The sequence below is a fragment of the Amphiura filiformis genome, chromosome 6 (genome assembly GCF_039555335.1).
Source record: "Amphiura filiformis chromosome 6, Afil_fr2py, whole genome shotgun sequence".
NCBI classification, from domain to species: Eukaryota; Metazoa; Echinodermata; class Ophiuroidea; order Amphilepidida; family Amphiuridae; genus Amphiura; species Amphiura filiformis.
This window is the reverse complement of record NC_092633.1, coordinates 43,065,697-43,085,835: the sequence shown is the minus strand read 5'-3', so window position 1 is coordinate 43,085,835 and position 20,139 is coordinate 43,065,697. Positions and strand designations below refer to the sequence as shown.

At 35.1% G+C, this 20,139-nt stretch overlaps 2 protein-coding genes across 3 annotated transcripts; both read left to right on the top strand.

The window, feature by feature from the left end:
- Positions 1-1,670: 1,670 nt before the first annotated feature.
- Positions 1,671-13,235, top strand: LOC140155456 (TLC domain-containing protein 2-like). 2 transcript variants are annotated; one of them, XM_072178314.1, is made up of 5 exons: positions 1,671-2,111; positions 9,530-9,603; positions 10,839-10,921; positions 11,631-11,674; positions 12,817-13,235. In XM_072178314.1, exons 1-4 carry the CDS (start codon positions 1,915-1,917, stop codon positions 11,640-11,642), a joined length of 366 nt encoding a protein of 121 aa, XP_072034415.1. In that variant the 5' UTR covers positions 1,671-1,914; the 3' UTR covers positions 11,643-11,674; positions 12,817-13,235. The 2 variants fall into 2 exon arrangements, with proteins under 2 accessions (XP_072034415.1, XP_072034414.1); XM_072178313.1 differs by lacking the exon at positions 11,631-11,674 and having other exon boundaries at positions 1,677-2,111.
- Positions 13,236-14,835: 1,600 nt separating this feature from the next.
- Positions 14,836-17,747, top strand: LOC140155454 (pre-miRNA 5'-monophosphate methyltransferase-like). The gene is made up of 2 exons (XM_072178312.1): positions 14,836-15,776; positions 16,925-17,747. The coding sequence occupies exons 1-2, from the start codon at positions 15,546-15,548 to the stop codon at positions 17,654-17,656; spliced, it is 963 nt and encodes a 320-aa protein (XP_072034413.1). The 5' UTR covers positions 14,836-15,545; the 3' UTR covers positions 17,657-17,747.
- Positions 17,748-20,139: the final 2,392 nt, after the last annotated feature.

Below are 20,139 nucleotides of genomic sequence, written 5' to 3'. Positions count from 1 at the left end.
AAAAGATAATGCAAATGCGTATTGATAGAAGCGTCAAGATTGCTAACAATGGTGGTCCAAGTAATAAGGACTTTTGGAAAAACCTGAAGGGGTGTAACAATAAACAGCATACAATTACATCTATTAAGTTGCCAAATTCTAACACCACCACTACTAACAGGATTACAATGAACCAGACAATTTTACATTATTGGAAAACTCTTGGTCAAATGAATTTGAATATTAATGATGAAGTAATTTCAAGAAAAGCAAGGGATTGTGTTTATTTATCTATTTATTGGAACATACACTTTTATATCAGTGGCACACGCCTAACCAGCAGTGCGTTAAAAAACAATATATATATAGAAATTAATTTAAACACAATTAAATATACATGCAAAATTATAAAAACAAAAGCAAAAGAAATTGCCTGTCTCAACCCAAGTTGACTTGAAATGGGTTGTAAACAGGAAAATAAAACAAAATACGGTATAAACAGTGGCGTAACTCCTATGGGCTCTGGGGGGCGTGCCCCCGGGCACCCGGGCTAAGGGGCACCCAAGCCTGGATAGCCTTTGACACGATAGTACTTTGTTATAGGAAAGAAGTGGAAACCTTTACCCACCATGCATTGAATTACTCTTCATTTGGGTGCCCCTTCAACACAAAATTTTTCGCGCGCTTCGCGCGCATTGCAACATATAAATTGTCATTTTAAAAACCTAAATTCAACTTGATTTAATACCAAATTAGTGGTATTTATGCACATTTTCGCGCGCCCGCACGCAATTGTTTTAGGAAGAGGGGGGTATTTTGTATTCTTGCCCCTGGGCGCCATATGCTACGTCACTGCAGCTAGTGACGAGTCTCCAAAAGTAAAGACATTAATGAATATGAAAACATTTTGTTTTATTAACATGAACTGCATTGAAACATGATATAAATTTAATCTGAAACACTTCGTAAGTTATTCGGTAGGTCTATGGCTTTCAATACTAAAATTGATTAGCTCTGCACCATGTTGGTCAGGGGCACCCGAACTACTTTCGCCCCCGGGCACCCTGACCCAAAGTTACGCCACTGGGTATAAAAATACACAAATTATACAGTTTAGCTAGCAACGCAGAATTCATCACATACAAATAAATACATTAAATATCAGTAGCGTTCAAACTCAATTCGGATCTTGCCTTCCCTTCTCTTTTTACGAAGGATTTGCAGAATTTATCAAAGGTGTGATAGAAATCTTCTGCCTTATTATCAAACAATTTTACACTTCCAAGGGTCATATTATACTTTACGTCTAAGTTATAATTTATGGTTATTTATTTACTTATTATTATTGTTATTTTATTACTTATTATTTCATGTTATTATTTGCACTTATTTTATGTACAGTAATCTTTGTAAATATTTTATAATTATACATTTTTGTTTGTATTGCACGCACCGCCAGGTAGGCGTGTGCCACTGTTATGAAAGTGTATGTTCAAATAAATAAATAAATAAAATACTATCTTCACCTTGTCTAAATGTAACCAAAATTGTTCTAAATAGTTTTCAAATTCCATAAAATAAGCTAAAATCAAGTAAAAAATATTTTTTTTTTACATGTCACACTGGTAACTTATTATGGGTACACAGCTCTGTACAAGATCAAGTGTATTGATCAACAATAGCGTGCTAATTGAACATGGTCAAGTTATACTGAATTTAAAGTAAAATCAATTTTGGATATTGGCTTGTGATTGGATGACTAGTAATGTCAATCACTTCCAGTATGATGAGCTGGGATACACGATAACTTCCACCTTCTAAGGCTTGTGAATATCACATCATTTGACAAAACGGAATAATATTTTTTTAATCCAACACAAGTAGTGCTGTCTTTTTCTTGAATTGGGAGTAGTCGACCATACTCAGTGAGTCAACATGGTATCTGCAAGTGCTTGTGTCGTCATCTTGTCGTCTTTTGTAACATTCTCGTTGTTCAACAAATTCTTGGAGTTTGATATTCATGATATTATACCAATTCCTAAACGATACGTTGGTAACCTTCAACACAAATGGAGAAGCGCAACTGTTTCTTTCGTTCACGCAACTATTGTCGGAGTCATGTCTGTATTCAGGTTAGTTGGTTTCATTACTCAGTATATCCAGGGTAGCGTGAGTCATCCTGTTGGGGAGGGGTTGGGTTGGAACGAGCCATATGGCGGCAAGTTGTGCCGCGTTCTGTTAGAATGTTTTACGGCTACATCACGTTTTCAAAAATGTTTTATGAATGTTATTCAAACGTTTTCGCCAGCCCATCGGGCTGGTACCTGTTTCTGGGATGGGGTCAGTTTGCTCAAGAGATTAATTTTTATTGGTATTATTAGAATGACTTTTTGTTAAAACTTTTTGTGGTTGAATTTGTTTAAAAATATTTTAATTCGATGTGTAAGGAAAAGTAAGTATGTTTTGCCGTTTCAACGAATGAAAACGAGTGAGTATTACCAAAGTTATGTTTGAATTAATCGGGGAATTAATATGACTTTAAAAGTTTTAGGTATAGGCCTAAAATGTAACAATAATAGTTAATATACAACATCATATGGTCAGCAGAAGAAAAGTATGTCATTTCAGTGTCTTTGACCCGGGGTCCTTGACCACTGAACAGCGTGATATCATGTTGATAACAGATCTAAGAATCAAAATCTTCATCATATGGACCATATTGATGTCAAAGTAATTATCTATCCTATCCTGTGTCGTTTATGGATAAAAATGACTCAAAATGCTATTGATGAAATAGTTGCTATCATGAACATCAGTTTTGCCTTTTCAACGGGAAAAATCCGATGCAAAATAAAGTTTTTAGGGCCTAGCTATAATATGGGCATAATTTATGCATGTAGGCCTATAGTATTGAACAATGTACCCATTTGACATGCACTTATAGATAAATAAATTGTCTTACTTTATTAATTTAATAACTTCTATGTTATAAATAAAATGACACATAACGTAAGTGAAGCTACTTTCTATCTTTTTTATTTGATTCATAAACTTACAGTCAAAACACACAAGAGTGAAGATTGCAGTGAGTAATCAGTCCTTTATAAATGTTCTTGCCACCATCTATCATATAGTAAACTATACATTGCGAATTAATATCAAATTATTTTAAAATAAAAAATGTACATGTAAGATGAGTTTATATTATGTTATATGGCGAATTTAAGGAGTATTTCGTGATCCTAGCATCCTCTTTTTATGACATTTTTCAGTAGATATCCACAAAAAAGCTTATTCTAAAAATTTCAGTTGATTCCGATTTTGCCTTTACGAGTTATGCATGGTTATGTGTACACAATCCGCTGAGTGCACCAAATCCGCGTAACTTACTAGTTTAGTAGCAATTACTTCTTTAGTAGTTACTCCGCAACTGCCGAGTATCTTACTAAACTAGTATTTTTGGGACTTGCTCTGAAGCGCAACTGGCGAGTAACTACTTCTTTAGTATCTTAGTTAATGGAGCAGAAAATCCGAATCAGCACCTTTAATGTCACGTTTTCAACCACGCGGTCTTAAGTGCGCTTCAGACTCCGCATTGTACGTACAATATTGTATGTACAATATTGTATGTACAATATTTTTCGTGACGTCAGAAAGTATTGCACGTACAATAAAAAGTATGTACCGGGAAAATATATATTTTGCCACAATCATTGGTTGCTTAATTGATACGGAGTTGCCAAATTTCTAAGAGTGGTAAATTTAGTGCAGTGTTCGTGCACGGAATCTTTTTATGTCTTCTTGTATTCAACTGTACTTGAATTATTATATAATCAATGGGCACCTTTAAAGTTAATAATATTAATACATATTAATATAAAAAATATTAAAATTGTAATAATAATATAAATGGCACATTCAGTTCTTATTTATTTATTTATTTATTTATAGATTTATTTATTTAGGCCTATTTGTTTATTTATTTATTGATTGATTGATTGATTACTGATTGATTAATTGATTTAGAGATTCATTTATATTTAGTCATATATTGATTTATTCAGTTTCTTAAGTATTATTTGTAGGCCTGTAGACCCGGATGCAACGCCTTCTATACTTTTTCATTAATTATAGGCCTATTAATAGTAATGCGTTGAGATTTAAAAAAAGTAATATCCGCCTTTATTTCTTTCTTTTTGAAATGATATACTCGTTACAAAAACAAATCAGCATGGAAAACATTTTTTTTTTTTTGGTGGCATATATTTGGCCTTTTTAGTGTTATAAAGCTACAAAATAGACGATCTTTTAAAATCATTTTAAATGGTTTTTTTTTTTCAACCTTATTGTTTGTATTTGTAATGTCTACACAATCTGACAATGTCCCAGCTTATACCTAATGTGAATCGAGCCATTTAACATGTGCTTGTAGGACAACGATTTTGAATTAAACATGTTAATTGTGATATTTTAATTCCCCTAGAACACCACAGTTAAGCGTCCAAAATTGTAAGTGGGCTTTCTTTTATTTTACCTCATTATTTCGTTAAAATTACTCGAAAACCCTCCTAAGAGTTGTTACTAATAAACATTTCATAATTTTGGGCAAAGAATAGCCAAATAGTTGACCGAAATCGTATATTTGCACCAATATTTGACTGAAATCGTATATTAGCATTACCGTCCCTTCGTGGCTTTATTGCAAGCCAAAGTGCTGCTAAATGTGAAACGCGATTACTTAAAATATTGAAAGAGTTTCAACTATACGAACATATTTCTGAAATATGTCTCTCTGATTGGTTGATTATCAAGAGGATTACGGCATCCTCAAAGCCTCCTGCTGTAATTCTCTATTCGATATCTATTATAGGACCGATCTTTTGAAATCCATACAACCGTGTCAAATGAAATAGTCTCGAATCATAATTTGTGCACGATACAACGTTGATAGGCCTACCGTACGTCAGATTTCGGAATTTTATTGAAAATAGGCATAAATTACATTGAACAGGTTGGATGCTGGCAAAAGTAGACAAAATAACTATGGGTCGAATTTACATTAATCAGTGTCCTGGGCCTGGGTAAAATTTAGGACTCCTTCGCATTCTAAAACAATACTTCACCAAATGTCCTTGCTTTCATTTTCTCATTTAATTTGTTTTAATTTTAATTAATTTCTTTATCCACTGGCTCTGTGGTAAATCCGGTATTGCCAAATATTTCTCGTCCGTTATCCGTGTTAATAATGTAGAGGCCTAGTGTATTTGACAACAAAGTTGTTTTTATTTTTGATTGGAATTTGGGGTTCCAATTTACAAGTGGTCTGTTTTTACACAATTTCATATATAAAATATGTTTGGGCATGGCGGAATTAGTATATGATTAAAAATAGACATACTCTTAGGCCCCCTTTTTTAATGTTTGTACATTATTAATATTAATATTAATGTACAAAATGCAAACGAATATATATATATTTGATTGTTTTGTAAACATTAAATTTGATGTTTTCTCATAATTATGTCTGGAAAGTCAGGGATAAAACTAAGGAGTATCGGTATTTAGTTTCCTGGGAAAGTGGATCAGATGAGCAGTGAGTAAAAACATTCCCTCTAAATGTTTATTTTATTTTTATTTTTAATGAATTTATTAGGCCTACTGGTAAAGTGCAGAAAAACCTCCAAACGCACTCTAGGATTTTTCATCAGCAGCAGTAGAAATTTCTCTTGCATAGATTTTCGGGTGACCTCGCTTGGATTTAGCAAACAATGAACCGTCAGGGTTTTATATTATATAGCGCGTTATTTAATCTGATTCAACTCGTCGTGGCACGTATATTTATTGGACGTGCAATACTTTTTGACGTCACGAAAAATATTGTACATACAATATTGTACGTACAATACGGAGTCTGAAGCGCACCTTACGTAGTCAATTGTTATTCAATACTAACAATAGGCAGTGTTATGTCACGAAATACCCCGGTACAAACAAAATGCCCTTATTTTGCGTGCCTTGTGATTTTGTAGTAAGTAGGCCTATAGGTTTATTTATTCTGTCACAGAGGGGCATAGCCCGCTGGGGTGGGGGATACAGCCGTATAGTTTTTGTAAAATAACTTTCGGGGTCTAAGTAGTTTACATGTTCAGTCAGTTGTAGGAGGGGGTAAAGACAAAACAAATATGGTGGACATCATTTTGGTCTTGTGTTCTTGTGATAATTACTCGCGAAACGCGAAAATCATTTTCAATTGTACACCATTTTATCCCCAAAATTAAAGTGATATTTTTTGTTTACTATGCCAATATTCAAGTTTACATTGTTTTCGCCTAAATAAGGGTAAAATTGTGTGTTTACAATTTTACACTAGGGGGTAGAGGTTGAGATTTTTAGGGGATTGGTTTTAGGGTGTTGACATTTTCTTTTGTTAGGTTGTTTTTAGTCATTAAAAGGGGGTACCCCGCAAAGACTAACTTTAGTACTCAGTTCAAATGACCATACGTCATAATAAGACGCATATGAGTCTCTTATTGAGGCCTTTTGTATAATAATGGCTCCCCATTTATATACAAGTTTAGTATAAAGTTTTGCATTTTTCAAAAACATCACAAATTTCACCTAAATGAAGCCCAAGTTTTTTTTGTTTTGTTTTTTTGTAAGGCCTATTTTGTAACAATGACGCGAAATTGTTTTGAATTTGGCCAAAATATCTGACAATCGTGGGTATAGTATTACTATATATGCCCATGATTGTCATATATTTTATTAGTAGACCTGTTCTATTCAAGTATCAACCGGATGTGTGCCCCAGTGGTGGGATAGCGGGGTATGTGATTCCTCAAAATTTATTTGGCACAAAACTTGCAATTATTCCTAATTCTTGAATCGTGGGGAGATCCTGAAATAAAATAATTTATATTAGAGATAGAAGATATCTTGAGTTTTGAAAACATGTTTCCCCAGACATGAAAATAATTATTTGTATAGATTCGAATGTGCAGTTGAATGTAATTGTCATAAACGCATAAAAAAACGGGACTTTATAATAATTAATTCAAATTTAAATGGTAGGCCTACTATAATGCTGCTATCCAACATGCATTCGATAATCACTATGTGACACGTCACAGGGAATGAATATTGATTGACTGATAATTGATTGATTGATTGATTGATTGATTGATTGATTGATTGTTTTATTGATTGATTGATTGATTGATTGATTGATGAGTGGTAATACTAATTAACGATGATCACCACCTTCCAATTGCCTTGTTCCCCCTTCCAAGAATAGATGACATCACCAGCATTTCGAGTGATAAAATTTTTCTTAGTAGCAACCTGGATCTCATCGCTTTTGATATACCAGGTTTTTGCCATTCTAAATATTTGCACTTTTATATAGGCCTACAATTTAGCAGTTATGAGGTTTCCATAGTTCCATCGTTATTGGGGTTAAGACCAACCTTAACCTAAAACGTTCCGTTAGTAGGCCTATACGAAAGGTTTGTGGCGCCGCATACGAGACGCTCCACGCGCAGAATACGCTCTATTGCGAAATATCTTATTATTTACTTTCAAAATCTCGTCTATATCAATGATTTTCTCCTCTATCTATGAATCTATTTGCTTACTCGCCAACTTACTCCTCGAAGGATGAAGAGTACGTTGCCGAGTAAATAACAATAGCTGCGGCTTAACTTTACTAGTCTAGTAACTTACGCACATTTGGAAGTCACGAAATTCTGAGATTCTCGCCAACTTACTCCGCAAAAGATGAAGAGTAAGTTGCCGAGTAAATAACAACAGTACTTACTAGTCTAGTAACTTACGCCGATTTGGAAGTCACAAAATGCGAGATACTCGCCAACTTACTAGACTAGTAGCTTACTCCGAAGTTACGCGGATTTGGTGCACTCAGCGGAATGTGTTGCAATTTTGTTCTGGTATACCAGAACGAAATTCAAATTTCACGATTACTTTGCTAACGAATTAATCTGCAAGAAATATTTTGTACATAAACATTATGTAGCCAGAGGTTTCCAGTGATATAAAAATCTCAACTTTTTTGAGAAAAGTTACGGGATGATGCTGTGGATCACGAAATGCCCTTTTAACTAAAACCTGCAGTCAGTGCAGTGTAGTATTTGTGACGTGGTATATCGAAAGCAGACACTTTTGGGCAGGATCGTAAATGGAGAAATAGCCAAAAATCTACCCGGGGTGATTTTTTCACGATTTGGGTTTATGATGTTATTAATGTTTAAAATATTGTCTGATCGTTTCAGACCGGAATATAACTGGCATGTTGTATTTTTTTTTGAGACATTTTTCAAGGTAATTCCTACTCTCAACATTGTCAATAATATTTTTTAAGGCAGCTTATCTATTATTAATATTAAAGGCCCATTCAGTGATTTGCTCATCCGGACGATCGTAAAAATCATCAAAATTTTGGTACCGGACCTTTGTTATTACATAGATGTGCTAAGTCTGCGAATGGTTCAGCCAAAAGCCGTGTAGGCCTATAAGACAAAATAAGACATTTTACACGAATCTGTATTTTTAGATACTGACAGTATCTAAAATTAGCTACAAGTATTTGAATGGCGGGGCTTGAACTTCGTCAGTACTGCTGTTTTCTTCATTTTTGCCAAATTTGGCATTTCAAAAATACCAAATGACAATTTGAATGACTTAGGCCTATCCTTCTCTTTTAAGCAATTTATAAACAATTTAAATTTTTTTACTCTTGCACTGGGATCACTGAATGGGTCTTTAAGAAATGTGGCGTATCATGTCAAAAACAGACATCTTTTGGACAGCTTATAAATTTGGAGGCTTTCACATAAAGAGCTATTTTGCTCCACAACGCCGTTTTCCCCAATAAAATCGGACATTCCTAAGCGAAGAAATTGAGTTCGTAAGTTATGGTATTAAAAATTGGAAATTGAAATATCGTGGGTAAAAAGCTGAAAAGACAAATAAAACCAGAACAGAACAATTTAGAGAACAATAATGAATTAATAATAATGAACAATAATGAATTAAAGAGTTGACAGGAGATTAGGAGTTAATGTTTTCTGCAGTTTCAGTGTACATCTTCTCACCGTTGATGGTTTGGTGGACTGTCATGTAACATGGATGTAGTAAGCCGTGATCCTAAAAATGCCTTTCACATTGACCAAAACTAATTACAAGACCTCTTCTACATTGAGGCTGGCTTTCCCTTTTAAAGGGAGTTTTTATTAACCCAAAACCCAAAATCTTTTCTGTCAAAACGTTAATTTGCTGGTACCGTGGTCGATCTCTATGTGTACGAAACGCGTTGGGGGGGGGGGGGGGAGTTCCAGTAACTGCAACCTCTTTAAGTTCAAGGGATTTCGACAAAATATTGACATTTCGTATTGAAGATATACATTTTTCCCAAAAGACTTAAAAGAGTTCTGACATTTGCCCCTCCCCATGCCCCCTGGTGCCGCCACTGGCTACCTTAATGTTCCATACGGAGTATTGATGTTGTAACATCTCGTTTATCCCTGTTATACAGTTTACCAACTATATGGTCGGATTTTGTGTTAAACTACACGTCCATTGGCGAAGCCACAATAGCCATTGCCACAGGTAAGTTACTACACCATAATCATGATAATGACAAGTTTCTAAAAGTTTTGTTAGAATAAAATAAAATAACGTTAATTTAATGCACCGGCTAGGGAAGCCTGATTACATTTTGGAAATAGCCGAGTAGGAGGGTTTTTATTCATATATTTTGAATATGATAAATTGCATACTTTGATATTCAGTTTGCAGGATGCGACTTTATTCCACTAAGCTTATACTCATTTGATGACAAAAGGTAGATTTCAAATGTAACAAATGCATATCCTTATTTAAGACGACTTCCGCTGCCTTTGTTACATCCTGGCAGATAAACGCTCACTCCACTTTGTTCAATATTACTGCTCACAAAAAGTATCCGAACACTTAAAACAAATGTATAAGTTATCTAATTTAGCAAATGTATAATCAACCAAATGGAGAATTTTGTTCTGCGTATTTTGATACCTAATTCGGCATAATGCGACTATGTTTTGCCCGGGTGTTTTGCCCAAGTTTATACCAATTTGAATGAAAAAGTGTAATTCCTACCAGCTATTCAAATGGGTTGATTGATATCAACTCATTCGTCGCTCGTTCTCATACTAGTATTAGTGTGTTTCGAGACCAATAAAAAGTCTGTTACTTTCTGAAATTCTCTTTTTTTTAATTCAAATTGGTATAACTTGTTAGTGTCTTTAAGATATTGCTTTTGTTTTAAAAGGGCATTTCGTGATCCACAGCATCATCCACTTTTTTCAAAAAAAGTTGAGATTTTTATATCACTGGAAACCTCTGGCTGCATTATATTCATACAAAAAATAAATTTCTTGCAGATTAATTCGTTTAGCAAAGATGTCGTGAAATTTGTATAGTCGTATACCAGAACAAAATTACACAACACATTATCTATGGAGCAGTGTAATATACATAATCGTGCATAACTCGCAAACGCAAAATCGGAATCAACTGAAATTTTGGGAATAAGCTTTTTTCGTAGATATCTACTGAAAATGTCATAAAAAAGAGGATGCTAGGATCACGAAATACTCCTTTAAGTGTCCGGATACTATTTAAGCGCCGCAGTATAGGCCTATAAAAACACAAAAATATTTGTCCACACTAATCATAGACCATCTATTATTAGATGGTCTATGGTCTAATAAAGACAAACTAATCCTCTAACATAAGTATTGATTTTGTACTTTTATTCCGTAAAAATCAGAAAATATGACACTTTTTTCAAATTTTGGTTTCAGGTTACACACTATATGATATAGTTAATCTTTTTCGGACCGTTAAATCCAAGCTTGTCGTGTCACTTTTTCTCCACCATTTTATTGTAAGTATAATTAGCAGCTTCAGCTTAAAGATGAACCTGTCGACTCGACAGTGTCGAGGGTTAAGAACCAGAGAGTCTGAATTGTTTTCACTGCCAGTTAAGACTTTCTCGTTCTCAACCCGCTGTGTAAAAACACTTTTCTTCAAGTGTTGATAGTTGCGCAAGTTTTGTGAGCCTTTTCACATGTTTCAAGCATAAATTTTAATGATAAAATGTTACCCATTATATGGACCAAAATGTCACACAAGTCACCACATTAAAACAAAAGAACTATAATTTGTTTTTATTTTGTTTCAAATATCAAGCACAACTTTTGACCAAAATGTAGGTTTTAAAAGTCAAAACCTCAATTGACTCTTGTAATATTTTTTATATTTTATGTCAATAAATGAAAGAGCACACTTATATTGTCCAAACAGGGTGTCCCAGAAAAAATTACCGGGCGAATGAATTTGGCCGTAAGTCTAGAAATGGACATGAGAATCCAAAAATACACATGAGCACACATTTTCGTCCAAGCAAGCAGTGAATGGTCTCTAAAATAGTATTTGAATCCACTACACGGTTGAGTGCATAGCATCATAAGAGCTGTGTGAGCTTCTAGCTGGAAAATAGGCTCTGTGATTGGTTTCTGTCAAAACCACAAGTGTTCCCTTCATCCAATCGAACGAAAGCTAACACTTCCCCCTAAAAACACTTTTTTTATTAGGTCATCAGATAACACAGTTCAATGTTTATAGCAAGGCGAATGTGGTAAATCTGTTGAAAACGACCTAAGCACGATTTTTGACCAAAAATATCTGCGTATAGCCCATTTAATTCTGCATCTTATACGCCAATTTTACTGGATTAGGTTGACTGATTACGAAGAAATGAGCGATTACATAACGCATGTGTCAATTCACTTCATTCCAAGTTTGAAAGTATTGTCAATGTGCTTCATATATTGTTATGTGAAATCCTTTTCGTTCATTTTAAACAATCTGTTTCTTGCAAAACATTTTATTAGTGTTCAAATTTGAAAACCTGCACGATATGGAAAATGAGAGCTTGCATGTAAGAGTGATACTCGGTACTTGTAAATATCTGTTTTCGTTAATGTTGATATAAATGTTGCATACAGAATTATTGCATAAAGAATTCCAGCTGGCTTAAAAATTTCTCATACACATTAATGCTTTTAGATTGTTTCCAAGAAATTGTAATGCAAAGTTTAAATCTTTTAAAACTTTATAATCACACGTAAAGATGTAAGCACTTGATCATTGTCAGTCTTGGCTCAAATGTTCTTTGAAAACTTAAAATATAACATATTTGCACAACCTAAAGAATTTAAGTTGGAAAGCTTCCAAGTGTAGAAATCAAAAGTTTTCTCGGACAAACTGTTATTTATCTTCAGTGAACATGGTGAAAGCACGAATAACATAACACCGTCGGATTATAATATAGATAATGTGGACTAAATTTAATGAGATACACAAACTTTTGAAAGCGGTGAGCGAGTATGAAAACAGCGCCTGGTGATCAAACTTGGAATGAACTGCATTGATGCACGCATTATGTTATCGTTCATTTCTTCGCAACCAGTCAACCGAATCAAATTAAATTTTCACAATAAAATAGGCCATGCGCTACATTTTTATTTTTTTGATTCTGATGTATATTTCTCGACTTACGTTCAATTTTATTCACTCGGTAATTTTTTTCTGAGACACCCTGTATACTAGCTTCATTTCAATGAGCAATGGCCAATTCTCTTTATATTGCAAATCTTGTTCAAAAATTTACTATTTTCGCTTGTTTTGTCATACGGTTGTAAATTCACTGAACTATGACTTTGCTAAAGAGCGCTTACAAATTGATGTGACAAAAAATATTTGTGTTTGTTTTCACAGGTCGCTTATTTCGGTTTGATGTTCATCCATCACCAAAAATTGCTTGGCTACGGTATCCTGTGCGCCGTAGTTGAAACCAACAGCATCTTCCTTCATAGCCGACAACTGATACTCATGAATGATATACCGAAATTATCAGCCAGTTTTAGAGTCAATAACATGATTTACATTATTTCGTTCGTAACAGTTCGTATACCAGCATTTCTCATAATGTTAATTTTCTTTGTTTGGGACATCGAAAGGATGACATCTGTATGGCAGTTTGCAATGATTCCTGGTACCTTGGGACTGTTGTTTGTTAATGTTTACCTGTTTTTCAAACTTCTGTTTTCTGACTATCTTGTTTAATAAAATATAATTTTAAGGAATTTGATACTGTAAAAATAATGACCAAAATAAAATTCTTGTTTTTAACATAATATTGTAGTCTTTCAACGCTTTAACTTTAGCTATGTAACTTACACAAATTCCCGCTATTTGATTCTTAGAAAATAAATTAAAAATCGCTCTGAAATTTTCGTACTGATCAAACTGTAGTGATAATTCTGGGTCACAATGGGGGAAAGCGTAAAAAATAATCCTATCATGTTGCAATGTATGTCAAATCAAAGTTATTCCTTTCATCACAGGGAATAAAAAAGTAATTTGTTATATTTTTCTACGGTGCTTAGTTCAGGAGTTATAAGGTCGAATAGGTCAAATGTCGTTTAACTTTCATAAACAGAGGTCAAAATTTAAAAATGGTCCGGTGCTGCGTGCAAAACCACATACCTTTGCAAAATATGATATTTTGCATATGCAAAATTACATACTTTCCAAAATATGTAGTTTTGCATATGCAAATTCGGTAAAGTATGATAGTTTTGCATATGCAAAACTACATACTTTGGCAAAATATGTAGTTTTGCATATGCAAAATATCATACTTTACGGTCACTATGAAGAAATACAAGTTTTGCTGGGAAACCCCGTGCAGTTCGTGTTTGTGAATAAGGGCGCATGTCACAATGATCGGTAACTTATATTTTAAAAGGCAAAATATAGCGGACTGTGTATGTAACAAATGAATTAGCAATATCTGTATCTGTCTCCACAATCCTAAAGTATTAGGCTACATATAATATAAATTATTCTTTGAAAGTAGAGAATATTAGAACAGTGACCGTATGGATCCATTCTGCCCCTAAAGCAGCCGATACCGAACAACACTATAGGGCCTACACGGCCTTGACCTGCGGTTGTTCTAAATTCTGAGGGATTCATTTGCATGCTGGTCAGGTAGAAGATAAATAACAGAGTGGGTAGAGTGACCTTCAGCTTCTCCTTGTTTGATCAGACCTACCGTATAGGCGTAGGCTGCATGGGGTGTATCCTGCATAAATTAGTGTTCTTGGTCAAACCTGAGAGTAGTATACCTCAGGTTCAAACACATGTTTCACACTTAAGTGTACGCTGCATGACTGTATGTTTCTGTTTTCAGGGATCCTAATGTCTAATAAATGACGAGGGACATTAATTTGGTGGTATGCACCCTTACAACACACATCGCGCGGTGTTTCTTTATGCAAAATAAAAGTTATGCAAAACATCATACTTTGTTAGTATGTAGATATGAATGCTATACCGGTTTCATCAAACTGATGTCAAATTACTCCTCATAACATATTAAGAAATCTCAAACATATACTTAATTCACAATTTCGGTACAATTTGTATTAGGGGCTGTGCAATAATTATCAGCCCCCCCGGGTAAAATTTCCGAACGGCTCGATCGCCAAAAATCGCTTGCCCACCCTCCTCTCGGCCCGCCAATCGCTTCCCCCCTTTGAACATGCCAAATTTTTGGGATCCCAATTTGCAAACCTTAAGGGAGCGATCGTTATTTATGGCAGGGGGGAATGGGTAAATTTAGGGGAACACGAAATTTTTTGTGGTCTTGAGGGGGAACCTGAAATTTTAGTTGAACCAGTAGGGGGATTGTTAAATTTTAAATGGAGAAAATTGGGAAAACAAGGGGAACGCGAAAATTTTGAGCGGACGCGAGGGGGAACGCGAAATTTTTTGTCAATATTTTTGCCAAAACACCCATTCCCCCCCTGCCGTAAATAACGACCGGTCCCTAAATGGTCTGGATGTATGTTGCGAGCACAGCGAGCAGGAAAATTTGCATATTTAAGCGTTTCCGTACTGTTTTCCTAACCCTTTTTAGAGCGTTTTATTAAAAAGGCGCCCCATGATGTGTGCCAAAAATCGCTTGCCCCCCCCTTGCTTGTCCCCCCAATTTTACCCTCCCCAGGGCTCATAATTATTGCACAGCCCCTTATCATGTCCCCTTTGACACATGATTTAATCCAATCCCGAGGTTATACACTTAGTCTGATTTATGATTTAATGTCCAACTAAAGCAGAAGCTATTTGCCTCCGCGGCCTGAATGATAAGTGCTATGGATTCTCTTTGGAGTAAAATTCACTCTTTAGGAGTGAACATTTGGTTTCACTCTTTTTGCATATTCTAATACGTAATTAATTAGGGCCTACCCCGCAGGGCCTACTTCACCGGCCGGGCCCGGCTGCAACTCTTTTGGTTTAATGCTGGACATCATCCTCTGGCATCATCATCCCCGCCCGCATCCCCGTCATCAATACCCATCATCCTGCCTCTGGTGCTCCATGAAAAGAAGGGAATGTAATCTTGCCTTCCACATGACACATGCGCAGAAACGTCAAACATGGCAGCGCCCAGTGTAGCAAAAGTTGATGGTAAACACATGGGTAAACAATCCACATTCCATCCTGGTGCCGCACCATACGGCAATTTTATCAATTACTACACATTTAATCCACCTATTAGAAGACTCCAGTTTATTCCTACAGATATGTTGGATCGGATATTGGACGCTATTAAAGTGGCAAATCATGATGCCGTTGCGACCGTGTTGGACGTTGGATGTAATACCGGCGTAAGTATTGTGTAGTCGGTCATTTTATTAATAATATAGGGCTGTTGTCCACAAGGCTGTTGTCGACAATATTGTCGGTCGACAAGCATGGACTATTATGTCGACAAATAGAGTAGTCAAAGCATATAGAGAGATGCTTTTAGCATTGGAGATCACAATAAATTATTGAGCACAAGATGATCATGTGACGTGTCATGCATGCATGTCAAAAGGAGACACTTTGGGGCAGGATCGTAAATGGAGAAATAACCAAAAATCTGTCGGTGGGTGATTTTTTCTCAATTTGGGTTTGTTGCGAATTTGTGATGTTATTAATGCTGAAAATATTGTCTGATAGTTTCAGACCGGAATATAACTGGCATCCTGTAGTTTTTGAGACATTTTTCAAGTTAATTCATACTCTCAACATTGTCAATAATATTTTTAAAGGCCGATATCTCAATTTCCAATTTTATAATACCGTAACTTCCGAACTCAATATCTTCGCTTAGGAATGTCCAATTTCATTGGAGAAAACGGCGTATGTGGAGCAAAATATCTCTATATTTAAGATATGTAAAAATCTCAAAATTCATAACCTGCCCAAAAGTGTCTCCTTTTGACATGACACGTCACATATAGTCTTTGGGCGGCGCTCAATGGTCAATATCCCTAACAGCTCCCCATTTCACCCCTGGGTAGAGAGAGGCAAGTGAGGTAAAGTGCCTTGCCCAAGTGCACAACACGATGGCACCGCCGGGGCTCGAACTCGGAACCCTCCGATTGCGAGGTAGAGCCTTATCAGGCGAGACAAAAATTAGTAAAATAGTGAACTTTTTCCTTTAACTCCAGTTAGGACTAAGGGAATGATTAGGATTGAGCTACATTTCATTTGGCAGAACTTGATAATAATTTTTTAATCCCAAAAAATTAGTGCTCTTATTTTTAATGGGGAATACTAAAAGCAAAGCTTTGATAAATTTAGAAATTTGTGCTTTGTGGATCATGGACTTCTGAAAATTTTTAATTTTGAATGATACTTTACTTTCATACATTGTAGGACCAACCTAATTTAATCTATTATTATATCTGAATATTTCATAAGATAACTGATCCATGTTTCAACAATTTCCCTGTGATTTATATTATTCATTTTTCTTTACTTTCAGGATCTAACGATTGCACTCTATGAGCATCTGCTTAAAGGCGGTGTTCCCGAGGTGGTAAAGCAAACCAGTGAACATGCTTGTGAAGAGACATCGAGTGAGAAACCCCCTGAAGAAGGGCATCAAGTTGATGCGGACGATTCTGGGAAGATTAAGCCTGATCAGTGTGATTGTGTAAACAACTCACATGAAACTAAATGTGAAGGCAAAGTCTCTGGAAGTAAGCAGCTGTTCATGTTAGGTTGTGATATCGATCAAGTTCTCATCCAAAGAGCAACGGAAGCAAATCCATATCCTGATAATGTTATGTTCCAGGCAATTGATATCATGGATTCAACTAGTAGCAACAAAGTTTGTGCAAACTTTTTGGATGCTCATCATGCATCACACATCTTTGACTTGACAACTTGTTTCTCTATCACTATGTGGATACATCTTCACCAGGGTGATTCAGGATTGCTGACTTTCCTTGAACAAGTCTCAAAGAGGACTAGATACCTTATCATTGAACCACAACCCTGGAAGTGCTATAAATCTGCTGTTAGAAGAGTCAAGAAACTGGGACAACCAATGCAGTGGCAAAGTTTGAGTGAATTGCAAATCAGAGAGGATGTTGTTGATAGGATTGTGAAACACTTGGTAACAGAATGCAACATGGAAATTGTGCAACGTCTTGGGGAGACTGACTGGGAGAGACAGCTTTTGTTGCTAAGAAACTCAATGAATACAGTGTGAATTTGAATCTCATAGGCACTACTGCTTTTCTTACCAAACCTGTTGGTGTAATTTCATGATATAAATCATCTCAGTATTAAACTAATCAAAATTGAGCTTTTTGGATCTCTCATTATTTTAATAATGAGAGATCCAAAAAAATTAAAATTAGCACTTTGCTATAATCCCTTTCAGCCCTATACTGGACTGGACATTCTTAGCATGTAGGCCAATTAAATTAAAGAAAATCAGGGCTAACCCACCACTAATTACAACAGAAACCATTTAATCACCATTCATTTCAGAAAAGTAAAGAAAATATCAAAAGTCCCCAAAAGTTCAAGTAGTGGAACTATGCCTAATTTGTATTTAATCCAAAATGGCCATTTATGCAGGGGTGAAATTTCAAAGTTGTTCAAATCTTGTTTAAAACCATACCAATGTCTTGCTCTCATCATAAGGATTCAAAAAAGTATAGTTTGGCCAGTCTCCAACATACAGTTCTTGGGTTTTTCGACGCCTTATGCATTCTAATTTTGAATACCACATGTTCTAGTCTCAGAGATGCCAATGGGTTATGAAAAAAAATCTGAAAATTGCGAACGTGGGGAGCGAAGCGACCAGTTTCGCCCACGGCCAGGGGCCAGCTTAAGGGCCCCTGGTGGGAATCCAGGGGCAAAGCCCGGTGGGAAGTTGAGGGGCGAAGCCCATAAAGCCAGAGGGTTTCTACACATTTTACACTGCAGGAGACACCATTTCTGAGGTAAAATTACATTCAAATTGATTAAAAAATAAGGTTATTTTGAGAAAACAAGCCTAGATAGCAGTATTGAAGACTATCTATTATACATGTAATATTCTTCAAGGCTTGTTTTCTCAAAATTATACCATAAAATATGCACATTAGGTACCTAAGCCCAGGCAATTTTAGCAGAATTAGCACCCCAAAAGGCCATTTTTAACATAAAAACCAGTTTTAGACTTTTTTGAAAAAAATGCTTCCTTCAACCCAAAAAAGTGGCTTTAAATGTTCAGTTTCCTATACTTTTGTACATGAGAGACCATTTTCCAAAGTATTTTTTGGCCTAATAACAAGGCCTACATGGCTGAAATGGATATATATAATGCGTAATATAAAAACGATGATTCATCAAATTTTTGCCCCCCCCCCCCTATTTTTTTGTTAAATTTTCAAAAAAATATTTTTATTAAAAAGCAAGTTATATGCCTAAATTACTTGTTATTTAATGTTGGAAACCATAGAAATACTGCTACTTCAAACAAAAAAAATTGCCAATTTTATTTTACAAAGTTGGATAAAGTTGTACATTTTAATTACTTTTACTTCTACTGAACAGCTAGCAATGTATATTAATTCAATGTGTTCCTGACTGTTCAATAGAAGCAAAAGTAATCAAAATGTACAACTTTATCCAACTTTATAAAATAAAATTGGCACTTTTTTCTGTTGAAATAGCAGTATTTCTATGGTTTCAACCTTGAATAACAAGTAATTTAGGGTCTATAACTTGCTTTTGTGGCCAAAAATATTTTTTGAAAATTTAAAAAAAAAAAAATTTTTTTTTTTTTTTTTAGAAAATCTGATTTTTTTTGGAAAAATACAAAAAAAATCGGAATTCCGATTTAAATCGGAAGATTGGCATCTCTGTAGTCTTTTTAAAACATCCAATTAATCAAAACTAACTTAATTAGACTTCTGCCAAGTATATTTGAATGTAGTTTGTAAAAAATAACATGCAAAATTGCATGTTTTTGGCCCATTTCCATTTAAATGATTATCGTTGTGTTGTTAAACCAGGGCCTAGAGATTTTATGCCAGTTACATGTACATTGTACTGCACATGATTCAATGAAAGAAACTGATTCTTGCAATAAATGTTATGAGAATCATTATGAGAATCAATTCTTTGATTCCTGTCGAATCTGAGGCCACAAAGCTTTCTATTAAACTCTCAGTTGGCCAGTGGCCGCATGTGAAAAATACTCAAAGCATAAAATATTTTTGAGTAATTGTGTCATGAAACTTGTACAACCTTTGTTGAATCAACATGTCATATAAGTTAGATTAGGTTATAAATCTTTTCAACTGGACTTACTTTTTTTGTTGACTACAGTATCACATCATATCTCTGACGCTTCATCAGGCCTACATGTAGTGATGTGAATTGGCTCGGTGTTATTGACCGGTGACATCACGGTGGTAGAAGTGACGTCGTCACACTGGAGTCGACAAGGAATACTCTAGTCAACAAAAACAGTTGAAAAGATTTATAACCTAATCTACATGTAACTTTATTTAACTACATGGATGATTGAGAATATTCATAGATATATAACATGTCATATTAAGGAAAATGTGGTAGGCCTAAAGAAATACACAGACAGCTAGACGTGTCATATTCCAAATATTAACATATTTGTTTATTTTAAAATGAAAATACAGCGACTCGCCTGTGATATGTTTAATATATCCACAGTTGGAC